At 43.9% G+C, this 25,278-nt stretch overlaps 2 protein-coding genes across 3 annotated transcripts; one reads left to right on the top strand and one right to left on the bottom strand.

Moving 5' to 3' along the window:
* The first annotated feature begins 3,126 nt into the window (after window positions 1–3,126).
* nr4a1 (nuclear receptor subfamily 4, group A, member 1) lies at window positions 3,127–11,330 on the top strand. The gene is made up of 7 exons (XM_063893613.1): window positions 3,127–3,322; window positions 5,137–5,854; window positions 6,866–6,995; window positions 7,175–7,341; window positions 7,467–7,669; window positions 7,759–7,937; window positions 9,805–11,330. The coding sequence occupies exons 2-7, from the start codon at window positions 5,147–5,149 to the stop codon at window positions 10,059–10,061; spliced, it is 1,644 nt and encodes a 547-aa protein (XP_063749683.1). The 5' UTR covers window positions 3,127–3,322; window positions 5,137–5,146; the 3' UTR covers window positions 10,062–11,330.
* A 3,860-nt stretch (window positions 11,331–15,190) lies between these two features.
* Window positions 15,191–23,347, bottom strand: zgc:56699 (uncharacterized protein LOC405758 homolog). Of its 2 annotated transcripts, none has more exons than XM_063890188.1 (7): window positions 23,258–23,347; window positions 20,066–20,402; window positions 19,876–19,982; window positions 18,203–18,329; window positions 18,037–18,120; window positions 16,207–16,264; window positions 15,191–15,498 (listed from the first exon to the last, which is right to left on the bottom strand). In XM_063890188.1, the coding sequence occupies exons 2-7, from the start codon at window positions 20,145–20,147 to the stop codon at window positions 15,423–15,425; spliced, it is 534 nt and encodes a 177-aa protein (XP_063746258.1). In that variant the 5' UTR covers window positions 20,148–20,402; window positions 23,258–23,347; the 3' UTR covers window positions 15,191–15,422. The 2 variants fall into 2 exon arrangements, with proteins under 2 accessions (XP_063746258.1, XP_063746249.1); XM_063890179.1 differs by lacking the exon at window positions 23,258–23,347 and adding an exon at window positions 22,426–22,544.
* Window positions 23,348–25,278: the final 1,931 nt, after the last annotated feature.

Below are 25,278 nucleotides of genomic sequence, written 5' to 3' on the forward strand. Positions count from 1 at the left end.
CATTTGATTAATTTTCTAACTCATAACTTCACTTATGAGGAGATATACCTCCCCTCCAGTGAGGGGCCAGACCTTCCTGTGTCTTTCTGTATGTGGTCCTCAGGGAAAAAGTTTGGACACCCTGACTGATAGTGTTCGGTGCTGATTGCAACAATAGAGCGGATTCAATTATAATGTGACAGGTCCTTCTGGAGCTCATTCACATCCAAACACAAATGGATTACTTGATCAGGATTCTTACATAAAGACAGTTGTAATCAGATTACTGGGGGGGGGGGGGTTGCTAGCAGGATGTCTAAGAGCGTTTCAAAATTCTGATAAAGGTAGCCTGAATTTGAATTTTGGTTTTCATTTTTGACTACTGAGACTATTCCCTCTTTTAACTATTATTTTAAAGTTCATTGTGACGTCACTATGGAACACTCGCACTCCTATTGGCCAGCGCTCCAACACATTGTACGTGATAGGCTAAGGGGGCGGGACATCCATCTCTAAATTGATTGACAAAACACAACAGAGCCGGCCAGCTAACCAATCAGAGCAGACTGGGCTCTGGTTTCAGACAGAGGGTGAAAAGAGGAGCTGCAGCACAGACAGTCTGAGAAACATACAGTATTCTTCTTTATTTTACTGGGTGCATCAGTGTGTATGATGGTTATACACACACACACACACACACACACACACACACACACACACACACACACACACACACACACACACACACACACACACACACACACACACACATTCATTGTTATTCATTTGACTTTACATTTGACTGCCTGACCTGGCAACATGTTTTTATTTGACTTTTAATCCAAAATAATCAGAAGATCTGCAATGTTTGTATCCGTCGTCTCATCTCTGTTCATTTCCAATCCTAAAATAAAAGACAAAGAAAGAACCAGCCTTTATGACCTATAAATAACCAGTGGAACCCTGAGCTGTTTGGAAAAAGACGCTTCACTGATAGCATCATCTCATTTACATCAGCATGCAAACTACCAACGAGCTGCTGCACATCTGACTCCACAGCTGGGGCTGTTACCGTCTCCCTGTGGATCCCCACAGTGCTCCTGCATACAGATTTTAAATGAGACGTTTGGCCGGTTAAATCTAATAAAACATAGAATTAGAACAGGTGTTTTTGTCAAACTTTCATTAAGTTGAAAACATAAGAATGAGTGAATATGTCTTGCCTTTCACCCCGATTTATTGGGCATTTAAGATGTTTAAATAATCCTTTCCAAAAAAACAAAATAATAATAATACCTCAAACAATATTTTGGGCTTTTACAAATGAAATGAATAATCCCATAAAAATAATACAAATAAATGTGATTATTAAGAATAACGTTACAAATAATCGTGATTTAATTTGTAAGGGTAAGGTACCTGTCAGGCTATAGTCTGCACATAAAACCCTCACAGATACAGATATCATTTCATTCATTTTGACCACGTAAATGGACCTTTTTTCAGACCCCTGGCATCAGATCTGTGATGCATTAATAAAGGATATGGAGAACCTGGATGTATTATCAGACAGGATTAACATGTTCCTGAGGGCCGGGGTTTGGAGTGGAGGATTTCTCTGCAATGACAAACATCTCCTCCGGTCAGGAATAGCTCAGTGGAGGAGCAACAGGTGGTGTGAGGACCCGGCTGTGCACATGTGATGATACATAACAAGCGTGTGTCTGTGTTTGTGTGTGTGTGTCTGTCTGTGAATGTGAGTGTGTGTGTTGCACAGAAAGGCCACATGTCCTGCACATCACACTGTAACATCCAAACTCTCACAGAAGCCTTCACACAGAGGTGTTGTATTGAACACTTCATAAGATCATTTTTAGTCATAAATCAGATATTTTTTATATCTTATATTTTTTTATATTATTACAGATTATTTTTGGATTTTTCAGATCTATTTAAAATGTGTTTCTCTGACATTTATTTTATTTTTGGTGGGAATTTTTCTTTGAGATTTTCTGATCAATTTCACAATGTGTTCAATGATTTAGACATTTTAATAAATACATTTTCAAACGTTCTGGGACTTTTTTCACATATTTCTTCAGCATTTTACTGCTATTTAAGGGTGTTTGCCTTTGACCTCCTTATACACTGTTGGTCAGTTTAATCTGCAGCAGATCATCAGATTTATCACGTTATGTTTGTAGATTTTCCTATGTGAACCACTTATCTCTAAAGTCAAGCTTCTTGAGTTTTTCAGAAAAACAGCCAGTTTCTGTGACGATGCATTTCCCAGCGCTCAGAGGCTCTGTGTCTGTGCGGCTGCAGGATGTTGTTGAAGTCGTAGATCAGATAACCGCTGGAGTCTGCAGCAGACAAGTCCGGCTTCACCTCAGAGATAAACTTCACAGGGCGAGAAGAGCTTAGTGGTTTCCAGTCTGCAGCCTAAGCCTTGTACCATCAGATAACTTCGTCTCATGCAAGAAATACTTTAAATACATAGAAAAACCTCCATAAAACCTTTGACTTTTGGTTCGTCAGTTCCATGAATAAGAGACAGGGGGTTTCTTAAAGGTATGTAGAACACCTTTAGGTTGGCCTAAGAGTCTTGACGTGTTTGAAGTTATATATTCAGAGCCAGGTGTGGTTCCATACCTCCCCTGCACCTTTCAGTGGCTAAAACATGTTTTAATACAAGAAAACGAAACGATCACATGGAGATTTATCTCTATTTAATTTAATGTTCAATCTCCACGATTTTACTTACCTGAGAAGTGTCTTGTAGATGTTTTTGCAAGAATAGTAGTCTGTGACTTTTTGATTAAAAATATATAAAATAATTGATTATCAGCAGAAGTCAGTTTTATCAAACAAAACAGACTTCTGCAAACCGTCAGTGAGGAGGCCTCTGCCTGCTTTAAATATTATCTCTGCTGTGTGTGTGTGTGTGTGTGTGTGTGTGTGTGTGTGTGTGTGTGTGTGTGTGTGTGTGTGTGTGTGTGTGTGTGTGTGTGTGTGTGTGTGTGTGTGTGTGTGTGTGTGTGTGTGTGTGTGTGTGTGTCGAGGAGGAGGACAATGCTGCGGTTCTTCGCTGCCTCGCGCGTCAACGGAATCCCGTAGTGCGTCATCGAACGTCTATTCTCTCCAACGCGGCTCTCTGATTGGCCGCTGGGTGGAAATCTCCCCGCCCACCTTGGCCTTGTATGGAAACTGTCTGTGACGTCATGGCACGGGCAGGCGGAGGGGTATAAAAACGAGAGACGCGAGTCAGCGGGAAACTCTTGAGGATGACTGAGGCTCGGTGAGGATCACAGCGAGAGAGAGACACCTGTAGACCCACACACAGGTAAGAGATGCACCTGCTGTCTGTCTGAACACTGTAGACAAGGGAATGTGTTTGAATTAGAGAGGAAGCATCTGTTTACTCCTTGTTTGTTAGCAGTAAACTGCAGTAGATCTACTTCATTGATCCCAGTTTGGGAAGTTATTTTTCTGTCAATCAACCAATGACCTATCTGCAGCTGTACTGTACTCTATCAGCAGCCTACCATAGGATACATGTAGTAAAAGTACTCAAAGTAAATACATATTTACTGTACGAGAACATGTATTATAATATAAAAGTAAGAGTGTTGATTGTGGAGTGACATGTAGGTTTTTAAAAATGAAGAACTTCTTTACTGTATATTCACAACTTTCAAAACACACATTTATAGTCATTTTCATATTTAAAATTCTATTTTTTTCTGATCTATATTCATGATTCTTGACCTGCTTTTTTAAATTCATTTTAAAGAAAGCAGCCAGCCTTTCTCTAGTTACTGAGCAACATCTGTATACACTCAGCTAGGTGTTTCCACAGCTCCTGCATGTCTCAGTTTTAAAAATGTGCACACACACAGTTAATTGTTAGCCTGTGTGTGCCGGTGTTTCCACTGTGCCACATGGCTTAGTGGATATGCAAATGGTTTGATGCAATAGGATGGAAGCTTCTGAAATGAACAAAGATCTAATGTTTTTATTGCAGCAGCTGATTGGGCTACACTTAACATGCACATGTGGATAAATGACAGCGTGCAGTAGTTGTAGTCTGATACTTAATTCACTTTTAAACAGATGTGTTTCTTAATTTGACAGTGTTATTTTTGCAGAACTTGCTAATTTTACATTAATGTTTGTCTCTTGTCAGTTCTCTTGGTGTTATCCTCACTTTAAGTTAAACTCCTTTAAAGGCAGTAAACCTGATTGTAATTCCATATAACTTATTTGTCTTTGCAATTTACAAAATGCAATAACTAATATTAAATGTAATATTAAGGATAAATGTAACACAGTATACATACATTAAGCGGTTGATATGCACAGTATTTATAGTGTGGTATGAACACGTGTGTCTCGTGTGTGTATTGTGTGTGTATCGTGTGTGTATCGTGTGTGTATTGTGTGTGTTTGTGTTGGCACTGAGCTCCAGACTCAAAGTCACCCCTACACACACTATATAGTAATATATGACACACTGATTTACTGCTGATGCTATAAGCAGAGACACTCTGGATGTACTTGAATTAATACACACACACACACACACACACACACACACACACACACACACACACACACACACACACACACACACACACACACACACACACACTGCAGTCATTTTGAGTCTGGTTGTAGTTTGTTTTTGTAGCTGTTTGGTTCTCCTGTAGTCATGGACTGTCTTCCTCTGTCCCTTTGTGTCTCTTTCTAGTAGCTTAGTGTCTCTCTGTAGCTGTTTGTGTCTCCTTGTAGTTTTATGTAACTTGCTTTGTGTCTTTCAGTCGTTGTGTCTCTTTGATTCTCTTTTTTGTAGTTCCAGTTTGTTGTGTTTTCTTTTTTAGTCCATCTGTGGTCATGAACGGTCTTTTTGTGGTTGCTTCTTTGTTTTATAGTAAATTTGAGTCTCTAAGCTTGTGCGTGTGTCTTTGAGTTACTTATGTAAAAATGGATGGATTACATCAGGGGCCCCCTTTACGGTTTGGGCCCCAAGACCTGTGTTCTATAATCCACCCATGACTCGATCACATGAGCACCGTCCACAGACAGAGAGCCCGATAGGCTGACTTCACTTTAGTCCTGAAGACACACCGAACACCTGTCTTTGTCTTTGTGTTTCAGTCCTGCAGTCATGACTTGCATCCACCCTCAGCACGCCCCCCCTCAGCTCGGGCCCCCGCTCTATGATCTTGGCCTGGGCAGCTCGGACCTCCAGAGCTCGGACTTTATCTCCAGACTCATCATGGACGTTCCCCAGGGCCCCCCCACTGCCCCGGCCCTGCCCAGCATCACCTCGCTGGCCGACCCCCACGACCTTGATTCTTATTCCTGTCAGTTCACGGCGGCCCCGGCCCCCCCCACTCCGGGCCTGGAGACCCCCTTTAAACTGGACGACTTCCAGGTGTACGGCTGCTACCCAGGGGGGGCCTTCACATTGAGCTTCCCCGATGAGGCTGCCTCCCCAGTGGGGTCGGATTACACATCCTCTCCCTCCACACCGCGCTTCCAGCCCTCCTCCGGCTGGGACCCGGCTTACAGCTCCTCTTTCTGGGGTCCGGACAATCCCTCGGGGCCCCAGGAGGCATCGTTTTTCACCTTCAGCTCCGTGGAGGATCTGACCCATCATCAGGATCCTTTCTCCCAGCAGCCTCCCCCCCAACCAATGAGCTTCCCCCCCGGTCTGGGCATGGAGGGGGGGTCCGAGCAGCTGGACGGAAGCTTATCACCCAAGTTAAAGAACCCCGCAGGAAACGACGGCTGCTGCGCTGTGTGCGGAGACAACGCTTCCTGTCAGCACTACGGGGTCCGGACCTGCGAGGGCTGCAAGGGCTTCTTCAAGGTAACCACCTCTACTTTAAAGAGTCCTCTCCTGCTGATGTTCAGGTGTATATCAGTATGTAGAGTCTCTACTTTAAAGAGTCTTCTCCTGCTGATGTTTAGGTGTATATCAGTATGTAGAGTCTCTACTTTAAAGAGTCCTCTCCTGCTGATGTTCAGGTGTATATCAGTATGTAGAGTCTCTACTTTAAAGAGTCCTCTCCTGCTGATGTTCAGGTGTATATCAGTATGTAGTCTCTACTTTAAAGAGTCCTCTCCTGCAGATGTTCAGGTGTATATCAGTATGTAGTGTCTCTACTTTAAAGAGTCCTCTCCTGCTGATGTTCAGGTGTATATCAGTATGTAGCGTCTCTACTTTAAAGAGTCCTCTCTGCTGATGTTCAGGTGTATATCAGTATGTAGTGTCTCTACTTTAAAGAGTCCTCTCCTGCTGATGTTCAGGTGTATATCAGTATGTAGAGTCTCTACTTTAAAGAGTCCTCTCCTGCTGATGTTCAGGTGTATATCAGTATGTAGTGTCTCTACTTTAAAGAGTCCTCTCCTGCTGATGTTCAGGTGTATATCAGTGTGTAGTGTCTCTACTTTAAAGAGTCCTCTCCTGCTGATGTTCAGGTGTATATCAGTATGTAGAGTCTCTACTTTAAAGAGTCCTCTCCTGCTGATGTTCAGGTGTATATCAGTATGTAGAGTCTCTACTTTAAAGAGTCCTCTCCTGCTGATGTTCAGGTGTATATCAGTATGTAGTGTCTCTACTTTAAAGAGTCCTCTCCTGCTGATGTTCAGGTGTATATCAGTATGTAGAGTCTCTACTTTAAAGAGTCCTCTCCTGCTGATGTTCAGGTGTATATCAGTATGTAGAGTCTCTACTTTAAAGAGTCCTCTCCTGCTGATGTTCAGGTGTATATCAGTATGTAGAGTCTCTACTTTAAAGAGTCCTCTCCTGCTGATGTTGGGGGGGTTTGTTCCAGTTTTTGATGCAGGTTTAGAATAATTCTTCTCTTTGGTTTCGCAGCGAACAGTTCAGAAGAATTCCCGGTACGTTTGCCTCGCCTCCAAAGAGTGTCCGGTGGACAAGAGGAGGAGAAACCGCTGCCAGTTCTGCCGCTTTCAGAAGTGTCTGAGCGTGGGGATGGTTAGGGAAGGTGAGTCACACACACATACACACACACACACACACACACACACACACACACACACACACACACACACACACACACACACACACACACACACACACACACACACACACACAGGGTGTATATTGTGCAGAATGAAGAGGGTACGCCTTCATTAACAGCTGATTTGTCTCCATGTCCTCCAGTTGTGAGGACGGACAGTCTGAAAGGTCGCAGAGGTCGTCTGCCGTCGAAGCCGAAGGTCGTTGTTGAGGCGATGCCGGCCGCCGTCTCTCCGGTCAGCCTGATTGCTGCTCTGGTCAGAGCGCACATCGACTCCAACCCGGGAATAGGGAAGCTGGATTACTCCAAGGTAAACAAACGTAGCTGATATCTGGCTGTTTATTACGGCCATTGTAGGTTAGAGCCAGCAGGGGTCCTGATGCACCATGGATGACCCGAGCGGTCTCTCTAAAAACCCTACCGTCTGTATTTCAGTACGAGGAGACAGAAGTGAGTCCGAATCCGAAAGTGGACGCCGCTGACGTCCAGCAGTTTTACGAGCTGCTCACCTCCTCCATGGAGGTCGTCAGGAGATGGTCTCAGAGCATCCCGGGGTTCTCCGAGTTCTGCTCCGAGGACCGGGAGCTGCTGCTAGAGTCGGCCTTCCTCGAACTCTTCATCCTGCGCCTCGCTTACCGGTGAGTGCCTGTCTATCATAAAGCTGGCATGTGATACTCCTGATGCCCGGGATACATTTAACAGAATATTGTGTATGTATCTCCTACAGCTCGGACCCTGATCTGGAGAAGCTGGTCTTCTGTAACGGCGTCGTGTTGCACAGAGCTCAGTGCGTCCGAGGATTCGGGGACTGGATCGACTCGATTTTAGAGTTTTCTCAGAGCCTTCATCGCATGAAGCTGGACGTGTCCTCCTTCTCCTGCCTCACAGCACTCGTCCTCATTGCTGGTAAGAGCGGTTTCTGACAATAATCATAACACCTCGTCCTGCCTCTGTCAGCTACAGGAACAATTTCAAAAATAATAAAAACTATTTAAAAGTAACATTTGACATTTAATAAAAAAATATAAGACAAATAAAATGAAAATAAATAATCATTGTTAAATTACTAATAATAAAACGCAAGACATTAATAGAAAATAGCAGGAAAATAAATATCCCAAAAGACGAATAAATAGATAATAATAATAATAATAATAATACTAAATCGTTTTAATTTATAACAATAATAATACAAATAATATAAATAAACCCCCAAAAATATGTATGCCAAAAAAAGGTACATTTATTTGTATATTTTATGGAAGAAAGTTGCTTTTTCTTAACTTGGGCGAAACAGGTCAACAAGGGGTCAATTTGCACCTTTTTAATTGTAAAGATTATTTTACACCAGGCTCCAAACGCCAAAACTTAAAAATCCAACTTATTTTTACCCAGAGTTTGCAAGAGGACAATACGAGGCACACCACAGGACGGACACAACAGCTGTGAGATAGTATGTGACACGTCCTCATGTATGGGACAGAAGTTATATATATTATCACAGCATGCTGAACAACACAATGCCGTATACATTTACAGCCGGGAATCGTTGCACCGCAGCGTCATACACACTCCTGACAGCACAGAGCGTCCAGATTACAAATCTATAAAGGGAGGCAGTGCAGATGAACAGGGTAAACAAATAACCAACAGATATCACCACGAGACTCCCCCCCTTCATAACTGATATTAACACTATCCTTTTTTATATTGCAAGTTTTCTGAAGTGCTATGTGCTTATCGGTGGAGACGTGAAGTCATGTGACCGCGCTGTAGTTCCTTTATAGCCCAACATTAGCCTCCTTTAGCTTAGCGGTGGTGACGTGAAGTCATGTGACCGTGCTGTAGTTCCTTTATAGCCCAACATTAGCTTCCTTTAGCTTAGCGGTGGAGACGTGAAGTCATGTGACCGTGCTGTAGTTCCTCTATAGCCCAACATTAGCTTCCTTTAGCTTAGCGGTGGAGACGTGAAGTCATGTGACCGTGCTGTAGTTCCTTTATAGCCCAACATTAGCTTCCTTTAGCTTAGCGGTGGAGACGTGAAGTCATGTGACCGTGCTGTAGTTCCTTTATAGCCCAACATTAGCTTCCTTTAGCTTAGCGGTGGAGACGTGAAGTCATGTGACCGTGCTGTAGTTCCTCTATAGCCCAACATTTGCTTCCTTTAGCTTAGCGGTGGAGACGTGAAGTCATGTGACCGTGCTGTAGTTCCTCTATAGCCCAACATTAGCTCCTTTAGCTTAGCGGTGGAGACGTGAAGTCATGTGACCGTGCTGTAGTTCCTTTATAGCCCAACATTAGCCTCCTTTAGCTTAGCGGTGGAGACGTGAAGTCATGTGACCGTGCTGTAGTTCCTTTATAGCCCAACATTAGCTTCCTTTAGCTTAGCGGTGGAGACGTGAAGTCATGTGACCGTGCTGTAGTTCCTCTATAGCCCAACATTAGCCGCCTTTAGCTTAGCGGTGGAGACGTGAAGTCATGTGACCGTGCTGTAGTTCCTTTATAGCCCAACATTAGCCTCCTTTAGCTTAGCGGTGGTTACCTGAAGTCATGTGACCGTGCTGTAGTTCCTCTATAGCCCAACATTAGCCTCCTTTAGCTTAGCGGTGGTGAGGTGAAGTCATGTGACCGTGCTGTAGTTCCTTTATAGCCCAACATTAGCCTCCTTTAGCTTAGCGGTGGTTACGTGAAGTCATGTGACCTTAGCTTTGTAGCAACATAACTAACTCCAAGCTTCATTAAGTCTCAACCTGTCTCTTTGTCTCCTCTGCAGACAGACATGGTCTCAAAGAGCCAAAGCGAGTGGAGGACCTGCAGAACCAGCTCATCACCTCCCTAAAGGATCACCTCTCGGGCTGCGGATCCGACTCCCTCCAGCCTCATTATCTATCCCGACTGCTGGGGAAGCTTCCGGAGCTCCGGACTCTTTGCACTCAGGGACAGCAGCGCATCTTCTACCTGAAGCTGGAAGACCTCGTCCCCCCGCCGCCCATCGTGGACAAAATCTTCATGGATACGCTCCCGTTCTGAGAAGGAAATCTGGGACATAAAATCTGGACTTTGTATAAAACAACAGACTGAAGAAGTAGAAGCAGTGAGTTATAAAACTGCACCGCGGCTTCTGGACCTAAAGCTGACTGTTTACATGCAACAAGCTGGAAGCATTTCTGATGGAGGGACGAGGATTGCACTGCCAAAACAGTTACACATTTAATGCAATTAATATCTGTAACGAGCACAAAGGATTTAGCATTTTGAAAAAGTGCTTACATTTCTTTTTTAACAGTCTTTTGACTTTAAATTGCACCTTAAATATCAAAGCAGGGCTGAACCATTTGGGGAAAAATATCTAATTGCGATTAATTTTCAAGGGATGACAAGATTATACACACACAAGACTAATCACAAGACACAGCTGGAGGGCAACAGGTGAACACAATCAGACAATCAGGGGGAAACTAAAAGACACTTCCGGTTTAAATGAAGCCCCGCCCACTTTCAGGTGAACATCCTGCATTAAAATAATCGTGTCTTCACGTCTTCAAGCTGTGAGTCATATATCGCTCCTCCAACAACAAATAGATCCAGAGCTCCGGTTTCTTTACTTCCTCTCCAGAAAAAAGGAGAGTAAAGAAAGGATCAGAAATCTCAGTCTCAGTGTCAGCCTGCTGCCTGCCACTCGTCCCCCGCAGACCCACCGGACATCCATCCCCTCTTTATTCTCCGTAAGCTGTCTCTGCCGGCTGACCAGACATCTGACCCCATCTCCATATCTCTGGACTCAGTAAATCCTTTCTGACCGACAGAGAGATTGTTTCCTGCGATTTTGTATATTTGATAATTGCGTTTAAATTCCGGCGTATTGTTCAGCCCTACGATGAAGCATTATGATTGTATTCCCAGCAGAAGTATTACAAATGTCAGATCAGATACTTCATTTACTCCAGTATATTTTCAATTATTCCACCAACAAGCCTCTCCCCAGTCCCTCAGAGCTCCAGTTCTCTGTAATATAACCACTGTATGTGTGTGGTTATAGTCTGGTAGGTTAACCCTACAGTATCCTTCAGTGGTATAATTCGTGTATCATGAATAACACTGAGCAGCTGTGTGTGTGTGTGTGTGTGTGAGAGACACACAGGCACACATATTGTGTGTAGATTATTTTTAAATCTGTGTTTGCCACAGGAACTGTATCCTACAGTTTGAGGAAATGTTCTTTTGTTTCTGATTATTTTTACATGATAAAGTTTTATTTTACTGCAGAAAAAGATGAAATAAAATTGAAACTGTATTTCACTTGCTTTGGTCATTTTTACTCTTATCTGAGAAGCCGTCATTGGAAACTGTTTGCGCTTGAACAAGCAAATCCTTTGAGTTCAGATATAACTGATGCTATCGAGCGGTGCAGGCTGCAGGCTGCATCTCCCTGGTCTTTATGATACTTACACCTTTTGTTCAGGAGAATAATCTCCACATATTAACACCTCGTTATGATTTCTGAAGTAAAATGCTAATGTTGGGCTATAGAGGAACTACAGCACGGTCACATGAGTAGATTCAGATCAGAGAAAAGACCGATATACTGTAGTTGAGCTTCGGAGGCCAGTGAAATGGTGTACCAACCAAAAGAAAAGAAAAGGCCCCATGATGAAGCCCTGAGGAACCCCAGGGTCCAGGAGTGGGTCGATGAGGGTCTTAAGTTGGAACAGGACGAGGCTGGTAGCGGCTCAGTCCTTTGGTGCTTGATTTCTTTAGGGTTGAGGTATTAAAGCCAGCTGGTAGTTTGTCTCCAGGGAGGTCATGATAAAGTTTGAACACCACAGACAGCTGACAGACGGGCTGCAACTTCAAGTGTGACTTTTTCTTTTGGCAATGTACCAGAACATGCTGCCCACAAAACCCCCACCCCACCCCCCCACATGTTCACATGTGCTTCGCTGCTCTCATTTTAGACATTCGCAGTCCAGTCTCAAGTGACTCAGGACTACTTTATCATTGTAAAGTGCCACAGGCTCAGTGGGTGTGTGTGAGGGTGTGTGTGTGTGAGACGACATGAATGTACACCTTTTACAGTTCGAATACATGTTGCCTCAAGCTGGGGGGGGGCATAGTCTACTAATAGCAGGGCCTGTAATTAAGCAGTGCAGGGGGTTCATCGTGAATGGGTATGTGCTTTATGTTTTTACAAAAGCCAGGAGAAGCCGTCTTTACTGTCCCCTGGTCTCCAGCTGCGTGCGTCTCTCTTTAGTGTCCCCTGGTCTCCAGCTGCGTGCGTCTCTCTTTAGTGTCCCCTGGTCTCCAGCTGCGTGCGTCTCTCTTTAGTGTCCCCTGGTCTCCAGCTGCGTGCGTCTCTCTTTAGTGTCCCCTGGTCTCCAGCTGTGTGCGTCTCTCTTTACTGTCCCCTGGTCTCCAGCCGCGTGCGTCTCTCTTTAGTGTCCCCTGGTCTCCAGCTGTGTGCGTCACTCTTTAGTGTCCCCTGGTCTCCAGCTGTGTGCGTCTCTCTTTAGTGTCCCCTGGTCTCCAGCTGCGTGCGTCTTTCTTAAGTGTCCCCTGGTCTCCAGCTGCGTGCGTCTCTCTTTAGTGTCCCTTGGTCTCCAGCCGTGTACGTCTCTCTTAAGTGTCCCCTGGTCTCCAGCCGTGTACGTCTCTCTTAAGTGTCCCCTGGTCTCCAGCTGCGTGCGTCTCTCTTTAGGGTCCCCTGGTCTCCAGCCGCGTGCGTCTCTCTTTAGTGTCCCCTGGTCTCCAGCTGTGTGCGTCTCTCTTTAGTGTCCCCTGGTCTCCAGCCGCGTGCGTCTCTCTTTACTGTCCCCTGGTCTCCAGCTGTGTGTGTCTCTCTTTAGTGTCCCCTGGTCTCCAGTTGTGTGCGTCTCTCTTTAGCGTCCCCTGGTCTCCAGCTGTGTGCGTCTCTCTTTAGTGTCCCCTGGTCTCCAGCTGTGTGCATCTCTCTTTAGTGTCCCCTGGTCTCCAGCTGTGTGCGTCTCTCTTTAGTGTCCCCTGGTCTCCAGCTGTGTGCGTCTCTCTTTAGTGTCCCCTGGTCTCCAGCTGTGTGCGTCTCTCTTTACTGTCCCCTGGTCTCCAGCTGTGTGCGTCTCTCTTTAGTGTCCCCTGGTCTCCGTTGTGTTGGAGCTTCTTGCAGCGTTTGGTTTCTGCAGCTGTCAGTAAACTGCTCATGTTTCCTCTGCTGAATGTTCTCTAGATGCTGCAGGAGTTGAAGAGCTGCTGCAGATGTTCCTGCACGAGTTTTGATGAAGCTGCAGCATGTTTCTCCTGATGGAAGAGGTCTGGGTGGTTGTGGCTCGTTTTCACCTGTTGGACACCGCACCCTTGTTTCTCTATGTCTACATCCTGGAGAGCATCTTTCAGAATAGCTCTTCACAGGATGTACGGTATTTATTAATCTGGATGGCTGAGCAGAGCTATTTGTAAACCTGGCTCTGTGCAGACTTTTTCATAACAAACTGATATTTAGTTTACAGCTCCAGGTTCCTGCAGGCAGCATATCTCTCCGGTGAGCATCAATTACTATCCCGAATCGGGCCCAAAGGGTCAACAAGACATTTAATCCCGGGCAGACACGAGTTTAGGAGGTCAGGACTAACTTGAGCTCGGAGGACAGGTAACAGAGTTTCCTCGACATATTCGGAGCATGTACTGCGAGGAGAAAGAAGATACCAGCCCCCAGCACATAGCTCAACACGTCTAATAATAGATCGTCATCACATGAAATCAATAATACCACTTAGAAATGACAGAGCTCTGTCCCCCCTCACTCACTCACACACACACACACACACACACACACACACACACACACACACACACACACACACACACACACACACACACACACACACAGTTTCTAAGTACTTCAAGAAGAATGTCAAGTATTCAGTCTTTTCTTTTTATGTCACTTTTTACTTTTTACTCCAATTTATTTGAGAGAGATAATGTTCTTTTTAAGTTCCTCTAATTTCTATATTTTTTTCTAGTTTAATTTTTAAAGTATTTGATTTATTTTCTTTTTTAGGATATTTTAAAAGATTATTTTTTGTTATTCCCCATTTTTTTATCCTTGTATACAACACGTTTTCTATTCTATCATTTCTTATTGTTTTATCTATATGTATACTACCTTATCTGACATTTATTACTTTTGCAGAGAAGAAGAAACGTACTGGTGTGAGGAGCCGTGGGCTGCCATATGTGCGGCGCCCAGGGAGCAGCGTAGGGAACGGTGCCTTGCTCCGGGACGCCAAGGTAGTCCCCAAGCACCGCCCATAAGTGCATAAAGTTCATGTTTCTTTTACACATTCCTGTTCCATAGTTTGTCCCATAAAATCTATAATTCCATTTATTTGTCCTTTACATGTTTGTAATGGTATTTCGGTATTTTTCATCAATTCCATATTAGTTTCTAGGTCATATTCTCTAAGTTTCTTCCTTTTCCATTCTATTTTTCTTTCCTTGACTTGCTTTATTTATCTATATTTGTCTGACCATACGGAAGTAAGATTTTCAATGCACTTTTCGAAAGCCTGAAAACCTACCCGCTGTTGTTCAGTTGAACTTATTTAAATATAATGAACTTTCAGAGGAACAGAGGTTTTCAGGGTTGGAGTTGATGAGTGCTGCCACCCAGTGGCATAACATGTTTACATATACGGGGGGGGGGGGGTTAGCAGATATTACAGCGCTGTATTCATGTGTTAATAACCCCAATTCTCAATTTCTAACAACCCTTAGTTGATAAAAAACCAACAACTTATTTCTTTAACCAGCTTGAGATGTGACCTTCATGTCTCCTCTGATTATCAGCACTCTGAGGCTCCTGTTCTAAGGGATGAGCTGCAGCAGAATAAATGAACCCTGAAGACAGACGGAATGTAGGCTGTTCTTTCTTAAAGCGTTTTCCAGTGCTGCACATTATTCCCCTACATTTGATTTGTGTTGCTAACTTATAACTGAACTTAAGAGGCGATATTCACCTCCGTCAGGGGCCCAGCTCTGCCGTACGTTGTTCAGTATGTGGCCCTCGGGGAAAAAGGTTCTTGCGTCTTGTTCTGATGTATTTATTATTTTCTATATTTCTCTTCATTTTTTACGTATTTTATTTCACGTTTTAGTTCAGACCTGTTAATAAATAAGCACACACAAAGTGAAAAAAACACCCTTTAATAGAACAGGCACACAAAACACTGAAACCCAAAAAGTTAAATCAGAGGTTCCAGAGTCGAAATTAAAAAAGTAAAATCTAAAAGTAGTGCCGATTTAAAACTTGAACGTGTTAAGGAAATGCTAAGAAATAATTTAAAAAGAAATATATGCATGCTTTAATATAAACGCCTGTAACTACGTTTTCATTTTGCTTATACAAGCACGCGTCATGGTTCACGGTCCGGACCAGGGCAGTATGTTGGGAGTCCGGGAGCTCTGACCCAGGCAATTGCTCAGGCTCAGCTCCAGGCTGCAGAGAAACACAAAATACATTTAAATAAAATAAGTAAAGACAGAAAAAAGAGCTGCAGCTGCTACAGATTTATTACATCCAAAGCTTCAAAAAAAATAACTTCGGCAAAATCGTCAATTTTAATTCCTGAATCTTGGACATCGTGCTTCCAAAAAGTGAAGATTTCCACATTTGAGCGCTTTTGTTCCTTGTTTGGAAATTCAACAATTTTAAATGAACTTGCAAACAAAAGCGGTTGAAAATGTGGAAGAAATCTGTGCTTCGGAAGCACGTCCCCGAGAACAAGCTCTACTGCAGTAATGCTAAAGCTCAAACACACTTTTTGATATATGGGTCTGGACCACCAAGGTTCCCACAGTTTAGATTAAAGAGTTCTTCTAGAATGCCACCATCAGGCCCTGTGCTACATTACCTACAAAGGATTTGGTAAATTACATTTCAAAATAGACGATTGTTGACCTTTGACAGCGTCAGGAAAGAAATTCCTAAAAATCTATATCCAATGTTTTGAGCATCTCGAAGTTTCCCATTACATCTTTAAAGTCAGAGAAGGAACCAACACCTTTACTAAAAGAGAAGGTGAATTAGGAGTAGAAAATGTGGAAGAACATCTTCAGTTTCACTTGTTTAATTAATGCCAACGTCTCTTTTTCAGTGCATGTTGACGTTACCAAGGGTCAATACGGGAAGCTGTGCAGCACTTACTGGGGATCCCCCACGGTGTTCACCCCCCACACGAACGCAGGTGCTGCATCATCGGCCTCTGCAAAATAAAACAAACTGTCACCTTCAAAGACATACAGTGGGGAGAACAAGTATTTGATACACTGCCGATTTGGCAGGTTCTCCCACTTACAAAGCATGCAGAGGTCTGTAACTTTATCATAGGTACTGTTCAACTGTGAGAGACGGAATCTAAAACAACAATCCAGAAAATCACACTGTATGATTTTTAAGTAATTAATTTGCATTTTACTGCATGACAGAAGTATTTCATACATCAGAAAAACACAGCTTAATATTTGGTACAGAAACCTTTGTTTGCAATTACAGAGAGCAGACGTTTCCTGTAGTTCTTGGCCAGGTTTGCACACACTGCAGCAGGGATTTTGGCTCACTCCTCCATACAGATCTTCTCCAGATCCTTCAGGTTTCGGGGCTGTCGCTGGGCAATACGGACTTTCAGCTCCCTCCAAAGATTTTCTATTGGGTTCAGGTCTGGAGACTGGCTAGGCCACTCCAGGACCTTGAGATGCTTCTTACGGAGCCACTCCTTAGTTGCCCTGGCTGTGTGTTTCGGGTCGTTGTCATGCTGGAAGACCCAGCCACGACCCATCTTCAATGCTCTTACTGAGGGAAGGAGGTTGTTGGCCAAGATCTCACGATACATGGCCCCATCCATCCTCCCCTCAATACGGTGCAGTCATCCTGTCCCCTTTGCAGAAAAGCATCCCCAAAGAATGATGTGTCCACCTCCATGCTTCACGGTTGGGATGCTGTTCTTGGGGTTGTACTCATCCTTGTTCTTCCTCCAAACACGGCGAGTGGAGTTTAGACCAAAAAGCTATATTTTTGTCTCATCAGACCACATGACCTTCTCCCATTCCTCCTCTGGATCATCCAGATGGTCATTGGCAAACTACAGACGGGCCAGGACATGCGCTGGCTTGAGCAGGGGGACCTTGTGTGCGCTGCAGGATTTTAATCCATGACGGCGTAGTGTGTTACTGATGGTTTTCTTTGAGACTGTGGTCCCAGCTCTGTTCAGGTCATTGACCAGGACCTGCCGTGTAGTTCTGGGCTGGTCCCTCACCTTCCTCATGATCATTGATGCCCCACGAGGTGAGATCTTGCATGGAGCCCCAGACTGACGGAGATTGGCCGTCATCTTGAACTTCTTCCATTTTCTAATAATTGCGCCAACAGTTGTTGCCTTCTCACCGAGCTGCTTGCCTATTGTCCTGTAGCCCATCCCAGCCGTGTGCAGGTCTACAATTTTATCCCTGATGTCCTTACACAGCTCTCTGGTCTTGGCCATTGTGGAGAGGTTGGAGTCTGTTTGAGTGAGTGTGTGGACAGGTCTCTTTTATACAGGTAAGGAGTTCAAACAGGTGCAGTTAATACAGGTAATGAGTGGAGAACAGGAGGGCTTCTTAAAGAAACACTAACAGGTCTGTGTGAGCCGGAATTCTTACTGGTTGATAGGTGATCAAATACTTGTGTGATGCAATAAAATGCAAATACATTATTTAAAAATCATACAGTGTGATTTTCTGGATTTGTTTTCTCATTCTGTCTCTCACAGTTGAGGTATACCTATGATAAAAATGACAGGCCTCTCTCATCTTTTTAAATGGGAGAACTTGCACAATTGGTGGCTGACTAAATACTTGTTCTCCCCAATGTATGTTCAAAGTGTGAGACAGGAGGAGACGACTGCTTCAGATTCTGTGCATTGAATATGTACACCTAATGAGTGTTACTTAGAAAACACTCATCAGATTTAAGAAGAACTCAAAGCATCATTAATATTACCGTCGTCCCAGTCCTCAGACATGTCAGGGTTGACCCAGGTGCTGACGGGAACCTGCGGGTTATGGAGTCTGTCGGTGCTCCCGCCTGTAAGACAGAGCACAGAAACGGGAACTCATGCTGAGTCTGCAGGTGAAGAAGAGGAAATATTAAACGGTGATGCTCTCACAGTTTTCATTGTCCACGGAGATCCGGTCCTCGCAGTTCTCCGTGTGGAACATCAGCTCGCTTTGAGGCAGCAGGTGGCGAGCGTTGAACGGACAAGTCTTCAACTTGTCTGCCAACTCTGGGTGATTCTACAGCCGCCAGAGACCAGAGACAACAACAGATGTGTTTACTTCTTACATCCAAAGCTTTGAGTCTCAATTATCCAAGAACCAAAGAAAGAAATCCTACAGCTACATTTTGGGATCATGCTTCAGAGGCAGCGATTCCAGTTTCCTAAAACTGAGGCACAACACGATGCATAATGTGTTTTTCTCAAAGGTTTTACTGTCACACTGTTAAAGCTCTGTTGTTGGTTAATTAGGAGTCTGTTTAATCAGGGTTTCAATTTTAAGGCAGGTTAGATTTAACAATGACCTGTAATGCCACATGTGTTAAAAGATAGATGATGCATTGCTGAGATTTAGCAAAGGTAACCAATGTTTCAGCTTCTTCCAGTTTAGGTCACCCAAGTGACGCTAGACCAAACCCTAGAAGGGGATCGGAGTTTAAAACGTCTACGATCCATCTGAGTTGTTGCATCTGGGGTTTCGTTATTGTTCTGTCAGCTGTGTGTTGCAGGAACTCTTTGCTTTATATCATAGTTCACCAACAGGCGGACCGCAGTCCTGGTCCGGACCCTGACGCCGACCTATAATCAATACATTAATAAGGGATTTTCATTTTGACGGGTGCCAACAGGGGGCGAAAGAGACAAGTGAGCGATATAGGGAGATAAACACAAGAAGAAGAGACAAGTTAGCGGGGGAGAGAGAGAGAAAAGGGGGAGAGAAGAGTGAGGGGAGAGTGAAGGGAGAGACAAGTTAGCAGTAAAATGGTGGGGACAGGCTGGAGCTCAGTCCTCTGAACTAAAGACAGTCAGTGAGGGAGTGGAATATCTGAGGGACAGAAAGACAGACCTTAAAACTGTTCAGATGTTCTGATGGTTCTGATGTGTTCGGACTGAGCTGTTTTATACCTGGCTGAAACTGTTCAGATGTCTAACACACAGAAAGGGAAACTCCAGCTGCTGCTCTTTATGTGCTCTCTACATTCAGCTCTTTTAGGATGCACATTTCCAAAAGCTAATGATTTCTCTCTCTCTGATTCTAAACGCAGTCCGAGTGGAACACTAAAATATCTACAGTATGGTTCTGTATCTGTAGTTCCAGGGACATGTTGTTGTTGTTGAGCTGTCCTTTGTTTGTTTGATGACAGTCAGTTGTTGATTCCATGCAGTTGTTGATACAGCTGCTCGGTCACAGCTGATGTATATCACACTCATTCAGAACCAGTTAGACATTTTGATGTTCCGGACCTTTGCTTGAGGACATTTTCTCTAACTGGACCTCGTTGAACTTTAGTTAAAAACCCCTGCTTTATGTTATATTTGCTTATTCTCTAAAAGAAATGTGCTTTTAATGCAACGAGAACAGTGAAATCTGCATATGCATTTAAGAGTCCTAGAAGAATAATGGTGTATCGAACAGAACTATGAATCTAAACACCAGAAAGACTCTTCATATTGTTAGAGATATGAAAATAGAAGGTTTAAGCCGTATTGCCAGTCTTTAATACAGATAATAAATCCCTATGCTGTACTTTAATGTAAATATATAACCTGCTGCTGAGACTCACCTTCCTGCACTTTATCAGATGGTACGGGAAGCGGCAGACCCGGATCAGGTGGTTCTTATCGAAGGGACACTGCTGGAGGGCATCCGGATTCAGATTTCCACGTTTACCTTTAAAGCCAGAGCAGAAGTAATGAATGCACGTTACTAAAGCAGAAGGTGAATTAGGAGAATAAAAACAGGTTTAGTTTTACTTCTTTCCGTGTCCGACTCCGCCCTCCCAGCAGCAGCCGTCCTGCAGGCACCGCTCATGGATCCATAGCTGATGTTCGCCATCTCTAGCCGAGATTCACTGAACAGCAGCTGGGGAAACTGGGACACTGACGGGTTTGTGGATGCACTGACGGGTTTCCGGATGCACTGACGGGTTTCCGGATGCACTGACGGGTTTCCGGACGCACTGACGGGTTTCCGGACGCACTGACGGGTTTCTGCATACACAGCAGGGTTTCTGGATACACAGACGGGTTTCCGGATACACAGACGGGTTTCCGGATGCACTGACGGGTTTCCGGACGCACTGGCGGGTTTCTGGATATACATACAGCTTTTTAAAAATGCAGGAACATGACCACCAATCAGACCAGGGCTCTGATCCACAGGTGTTCCAAATTAACCACAATTACCTGGTTGCCTGCAGGGGGTTTACTTGATTTGTGGAGCACAGAAACACACTTGAGCACGCTTGGTTGTAAGCAAGACTTCAATGCTAAATGAGACCGGATCATATTGTGTTTCATCAGTATGTATGGTAAACTTCAGCTTTTAGAGCTCATTTACATCGATCCAGAGCCAGTGTTCCTTTCGTTACACACCATGATATTTTTAGGCTTATACGATTCCTTCCGTTTTCACATCACCTATATTTACAGGCACCTAACAGAGCATGGTCAATACTGACACATCTTTGAGGGTTTTTTGTAATTTATCACGGACTTTGATGCATTTTTTAGCAGTTTAGTAAGTGGGAGTAGTTTGTGTACTGTTTGGCATGAAGGTACATTTTTCGGTGCCTTACCTTGTGTTTAATTAGACCATTAACAATATACCCATCAATTAATTGTAGATTGTGAATACATTTAGCAACAGACTTTATATTTCATTTGCGATAATATCACGATATGACAAAACGAGATTTTCCAACCGCAAAGGCTGCGATTTGACTGGGCACGTGACATGCGAGCGAGCCGAGCAAAGCCGAGCAGGCAGGGAAAGAAGTCAACGCTGACTTGAACCTGTTGCACAATGGCCTCAGGCACGTCAGAAGAGTGCACGGCTGGAAGTTTGGTACCACAGAGGGGCGGCACGTCAGTTGTGTGGAATTATTTTGGCTTTAAAAAGGAAGATGCTGCGCAACGTCAGGTACTGTGCAGAACGGGCCTCGCTACTGTTGCTACCTCACGAGGTTCACGATTGATTTATTGCTTGTGTTTGTTGAAAAATACATGAGAAGAGGACCTTGAAAAAAAAAATCGCATATTGAATCGCAATTGCATTATTTTCCAAAAATCGTTCAGCCCTACTCCATACTCCCTAAAACCGTTGAGTTTAAGAGTCCTGCAGTGGGGAAATGTACAGGTACAGTGTTGCAGAGTAACGGAATACATGTACCGGCGTTACGTATTTAGAATTATGAGTAACTGGACTCCCTCAGTTACAATAGATGGTATTCAGAATACATTCAAATTGTTGAAACCTATGGATTACATTACGGTGCTTCTCTGTTTCACGACTTTACTCACTTTCAATAAATTAAGGCAACTTGATGCATTTCCCAGAAGCCCCAACATGAAAACGAGTGAAAATGAGCCATCTGAACTGCGTGACCAGTTTCCTACAATGGAGTCTGAAGAGGAGCAGCTAGGTAGAGCTGGAGCCAGCACAACAGAGCCAGGTCAGGAATGCGTTTCTATCTCGTAAATTCACACAGCATTAAAGAAAGAGAAGGGAGAACCAAAAATAACTGCAGTGCAACCTCTGCCTGCCAGCAACCAACCTCCGAAGACTCCACCTCCGACCGGAAGGAGCATCTTAAAGTCATGAGGCGTTTCTCAATACCAAGAATGCAAAGAACGGACTTGTGTACTTGTCTCCTTTCATACTGCTTCTGTTTATTTAACTTAGTAAATTTCTCATTGGCGGCCCGCCATTCAATGGGCCCCCTGGTTTCCTCAGATGTCCCTTGATTAATGATTAATTGATAAATACGTTACAACACTGCTCAGTATGTATAGACAAAATAATAGCGGTACGAAAATTAAAAATATCTTACAGCTGTGCGCCTGCTGTTCGTCTGCCATTGTACTTTTTATTCTGTGTGATAGCGGGGAAAGACGGGTCTGTTAAGCGGTCTGTGAGCGTGACAGGCCGACTGGCAACCCAGCTACCTCCTCAAGCGTTTGTGGAGCTTCTCAACTCCAAAAACATTTAGCAGATTTTGAATTCGCCATCGATTTTCGTAAAACTACTAATATTTGACATCTAAACCCTTGATTTCTCGCCTTAAAGTGAATTTGTAGTGATGAAATAGCATACGAAAATAGTAAAAACGTACCGTTGTTCAATGGCGTCGAGTAATTTTACGCTCCTCACTTGAATGCCGAAATGAATGCTGGGATATATTTGCTGCCGAGTTAACACAAGTTAGCATCCGATGCATCCTTGTAAAATGGGCGTGTCGAGAACATTTCCGGGAACACATCCGGGAACTTTATCCGTTCTTGGTGAAAGCGAACTTGGTACTTGGGCAGCAAGAGACGACGTTTCACAAGAACACGAGCACAGACAAGAACGCTTATTGGCCTTTCTCAAATTGTTAATGAGCCAAGGGGGGGTCCTCTGCTGGAGTCTTCCTGCTCACCTTGCTATTTTATAGTTCAGTATCTGTATCTAGGGCGGCCTAAAGCCGGACGTCTGGCCACCCTACCTGGTCACGCTATCTGTATCCTATATGCTGATTTACTAGCCCCGGAGCCGTTGAAAGATTGACTAGCCCTGTTTGACGTGCTAGCTAACGTTAGCTAACATTCGCTCGTGTAGGCTAACGTTAGCTAGCATTAGCTTAGACTGCTGTTAGATGTGTGTAGTATGCAGACTTGGGCCTAACACATTCGCCAGTTGGAACAGAAGAACACAGAGCAGGCCTGTTTAGTAAGCAGGACTTGATGGCCGCATTCCTACACTGAGACTGAGCTAATAGCTAACTCATCTTTAACTAAAAATAAATGTCAAACTTTCCAGCGAAACTGCGCATGCGTGAGTTACCTATTAGCTCAGTTTGCTAGCCAAAGTCAAAATTTAGAATAAAAGCAAATAATCCCATGTTTAAAACTGCGACATCCGCTCAACATCAGTTAATACGTGTAAAATCAAGTAAAAAATAATACCTTTCTGTTTGGAGATGTTCCACGCGGCACTGTTCAGATCCCGGGAGTGACTAAAGCGGTGGTGGTGGGGTCTCATGACATAGATGACATCACCAAGCGAACCAGAAAACCCCTTAACCTTCGTCTTGCGTTAGTTCCCTGTTACCATCTCTTATGTTAACGGGTCGGTTTTGACCCGTGTTTTAATTCATTTGTAAAATACACTAAAAACAATGATCTTCCAATTTGTTTCTAATCTCTTGGTTACCTTGTTAGGCTTCCTTATCCATAAAAATATTGGTTTTAATATGTTTGGTGTGGGCCCCTGGGCCTTGTTTTGACAGTATACCCCTCGATTTCAATAAAAAAAAAAAAAAGTAAAATGAACCTCAAGAGAATCCTAAATAAATAAAAGGTTGTTATGTCACCTGACTATTACTGAGGGGATTTAGAACACATCTCTTAAATAAATGAGTTTATTTATTTCAATATTATTAACTATAGTAACATCTATGGTGTTACGGGTCCGTTTCAACCCATATATATTTACTTCAAGAAAAAGGCAAAAAAGTCTCTTTTTTCAGCAATAGAACTTTAGTACAAACACAAAATGAACAAACAACAACCAATCAAGCAAATCAAACCAATAGAAATCAATTACTAGTTCCAACACTAATAAAAAACAAAATCAGAGTAAAAGCCTCTGTGTGCAAGAACATGCATGTGTATGTGTGTGTGTGTTTAGATGCATGTGTGGCAAAAAGTGACACTTTTAGTGTGTTCTTTGCAGAGATATTTGTTGCAGTTGAAGCACAATACATTTGTCTTTCTGTCCTTACTGCTTGGGCAGACCTGACACCTCTTTCTTTTAGAGTCAGGTGGCCTGAGTGGGGTTGTGGTTGTGGCTGTTGTGGATGATGTTGAGGCAGGGCTGTCTGAGGAGGATGCTGGCGTGGACGGAGTTCTAGGTGAGCGCTGCAGCTGTCTGACCAAGGTTGCAGCATCTGGGTCTCGGGGCACCCGTTACCTTCGCTCAATGTGTGGCTTGACAAGGGAATTTCCCAGCTCCTCAAGAAACATTCTCAGCTTGTTTTTTTTTGGTTGAGTTCCATCCTTGGTGGATGTGGGTCCACAACACAAATGCATTACATGCAGACACATCAAGGATGTTGTAAAACACAACCATTGGCCATCTCCTGGTCATTCACTGGCAAGTGTAGGTGGCAGTCAGCTTGTCCAGGTTGTCCACTCCTCCTTTGTTTTTGTTATAGTCGAGGATAATTGTGGGCTTTATGTCACTTCTTGATGACACAGCTGCATCTTTGTGAAGAGCAGACATAAGTATCACATTCCGGTTTTTTTTTGGACAATATGAGACAACAGTGGTTTTGTCTGTAAAAGCAAACTTTGTGGAAAGTGCTGTCCTGTCCTTCACCTGCAAGATTTCAGCAGGCAGCTCAGGTTTATTTTTCTTCACTGTGCCCACCATGGTAAGTTTCCTCCTGAGAAGTTCTTGTCCAAGGTCATAGTGATATTGTGACCCTGCAGTCCAGTACTCATATCGAGGACCACACGTTTTCCTTGGTTTTTCTCAGGGATGCCACTCGCAGCTTTGCCTGTGTAAATCTGTAGATTCCAGGCATAGCTGGTTTTTGCATCACATTTTTGGCTGTTGCACTGCACGTTCAGCACGTCTATTGCCCTGTGGGTTGTAGGGGCTAGAGGTCACATGCTTAAAGTCAATCTCACGGGCAATGCATTTGAAAGCATCACTGCTGAACTGTGGCCCGTTGTCACTGACAATCTCTTCTGGTATTCCGTACCGGGCAAAAGTAGCTTTCAGCTTTAAGGTCACCTGAGCACTTGTAGTGGTTGGCATGTGGAGTATCTCCAGGTATCTGGAATAGTAGTCTGCTATGATAATAAAGTTCTCCTTCTCATGTTCACAGAGATCTATGCCTATTTTTCTCCATGGCCTGTCTGGGAGGGGTGTTGACAGGAGAGGTTCTCTGTTGTGTGCTCTCCTATGCTCCCGACCGTAC

The sequence above is a fragment of the Eleginops maclovinus genome, chromosome 1 (genome assembly GCF_036324505.1).
Source record: "Eleginops maclovinus isolate JMC-PN-2008 ecotype Puerto Natales chromosome 1, JC_Emac_rtc_rv5, whole genome shotgun sequence".
NCBI classification, from domain to species: Eukaryota; Metazoa; Chordata; class Actinopteri; order Perciformes; family Eleginopidae; genus Eleginops; species Eleginops maclovinus.

Excerpts from the sequence above, each read along its gene's own strand:
- nr4a1 (XM_063893613.1), top strand. The coding sequence starts at position 5,147 with ATGACTTGCATCCACCCTCAGCACGCCCCCCCTCAGCTCGGGCCCCCG. Across the intron at positions 6,996-7,174 it reads CGTGGGGATGGTTAGGGAAG|TTGTGAGGACGGACAGTCTG; the intron begins GTGAGTCACACA and ends CATGTCCTCCAG. Across the intron at positions 7,938-9,804 it reads AGCACTCGTCCTCATTGCTG|ACAGACATGGTCTCAAAGAG; the intron begins GTAAGAGCGGTT and ends TCTCCTCTGCAG.
- zgc:56699 (XM_063890188.1), bottom strand. The coding sequence starts at position 20,147 with ATGGCGAACATCAGCTATGGATCCATGAGCGGTGCCTGCAGGACGGCT. Across the intron at positions 19,983-20,065 it reads GGAGTCGGACACGGAAAGAA|GTAAACGTGGAAATCTGAAT; the intron begins GTAAAACTAAAC and ends CTGGCTTTAAAG. Across the intron at positions 16,265-18,036 it reads GTCTGAGGACTGGGACGACG|AGGCCGATGATGCAGCACCT; the intron begins GTAATATTAATG and ends TTTATTTTGCAG.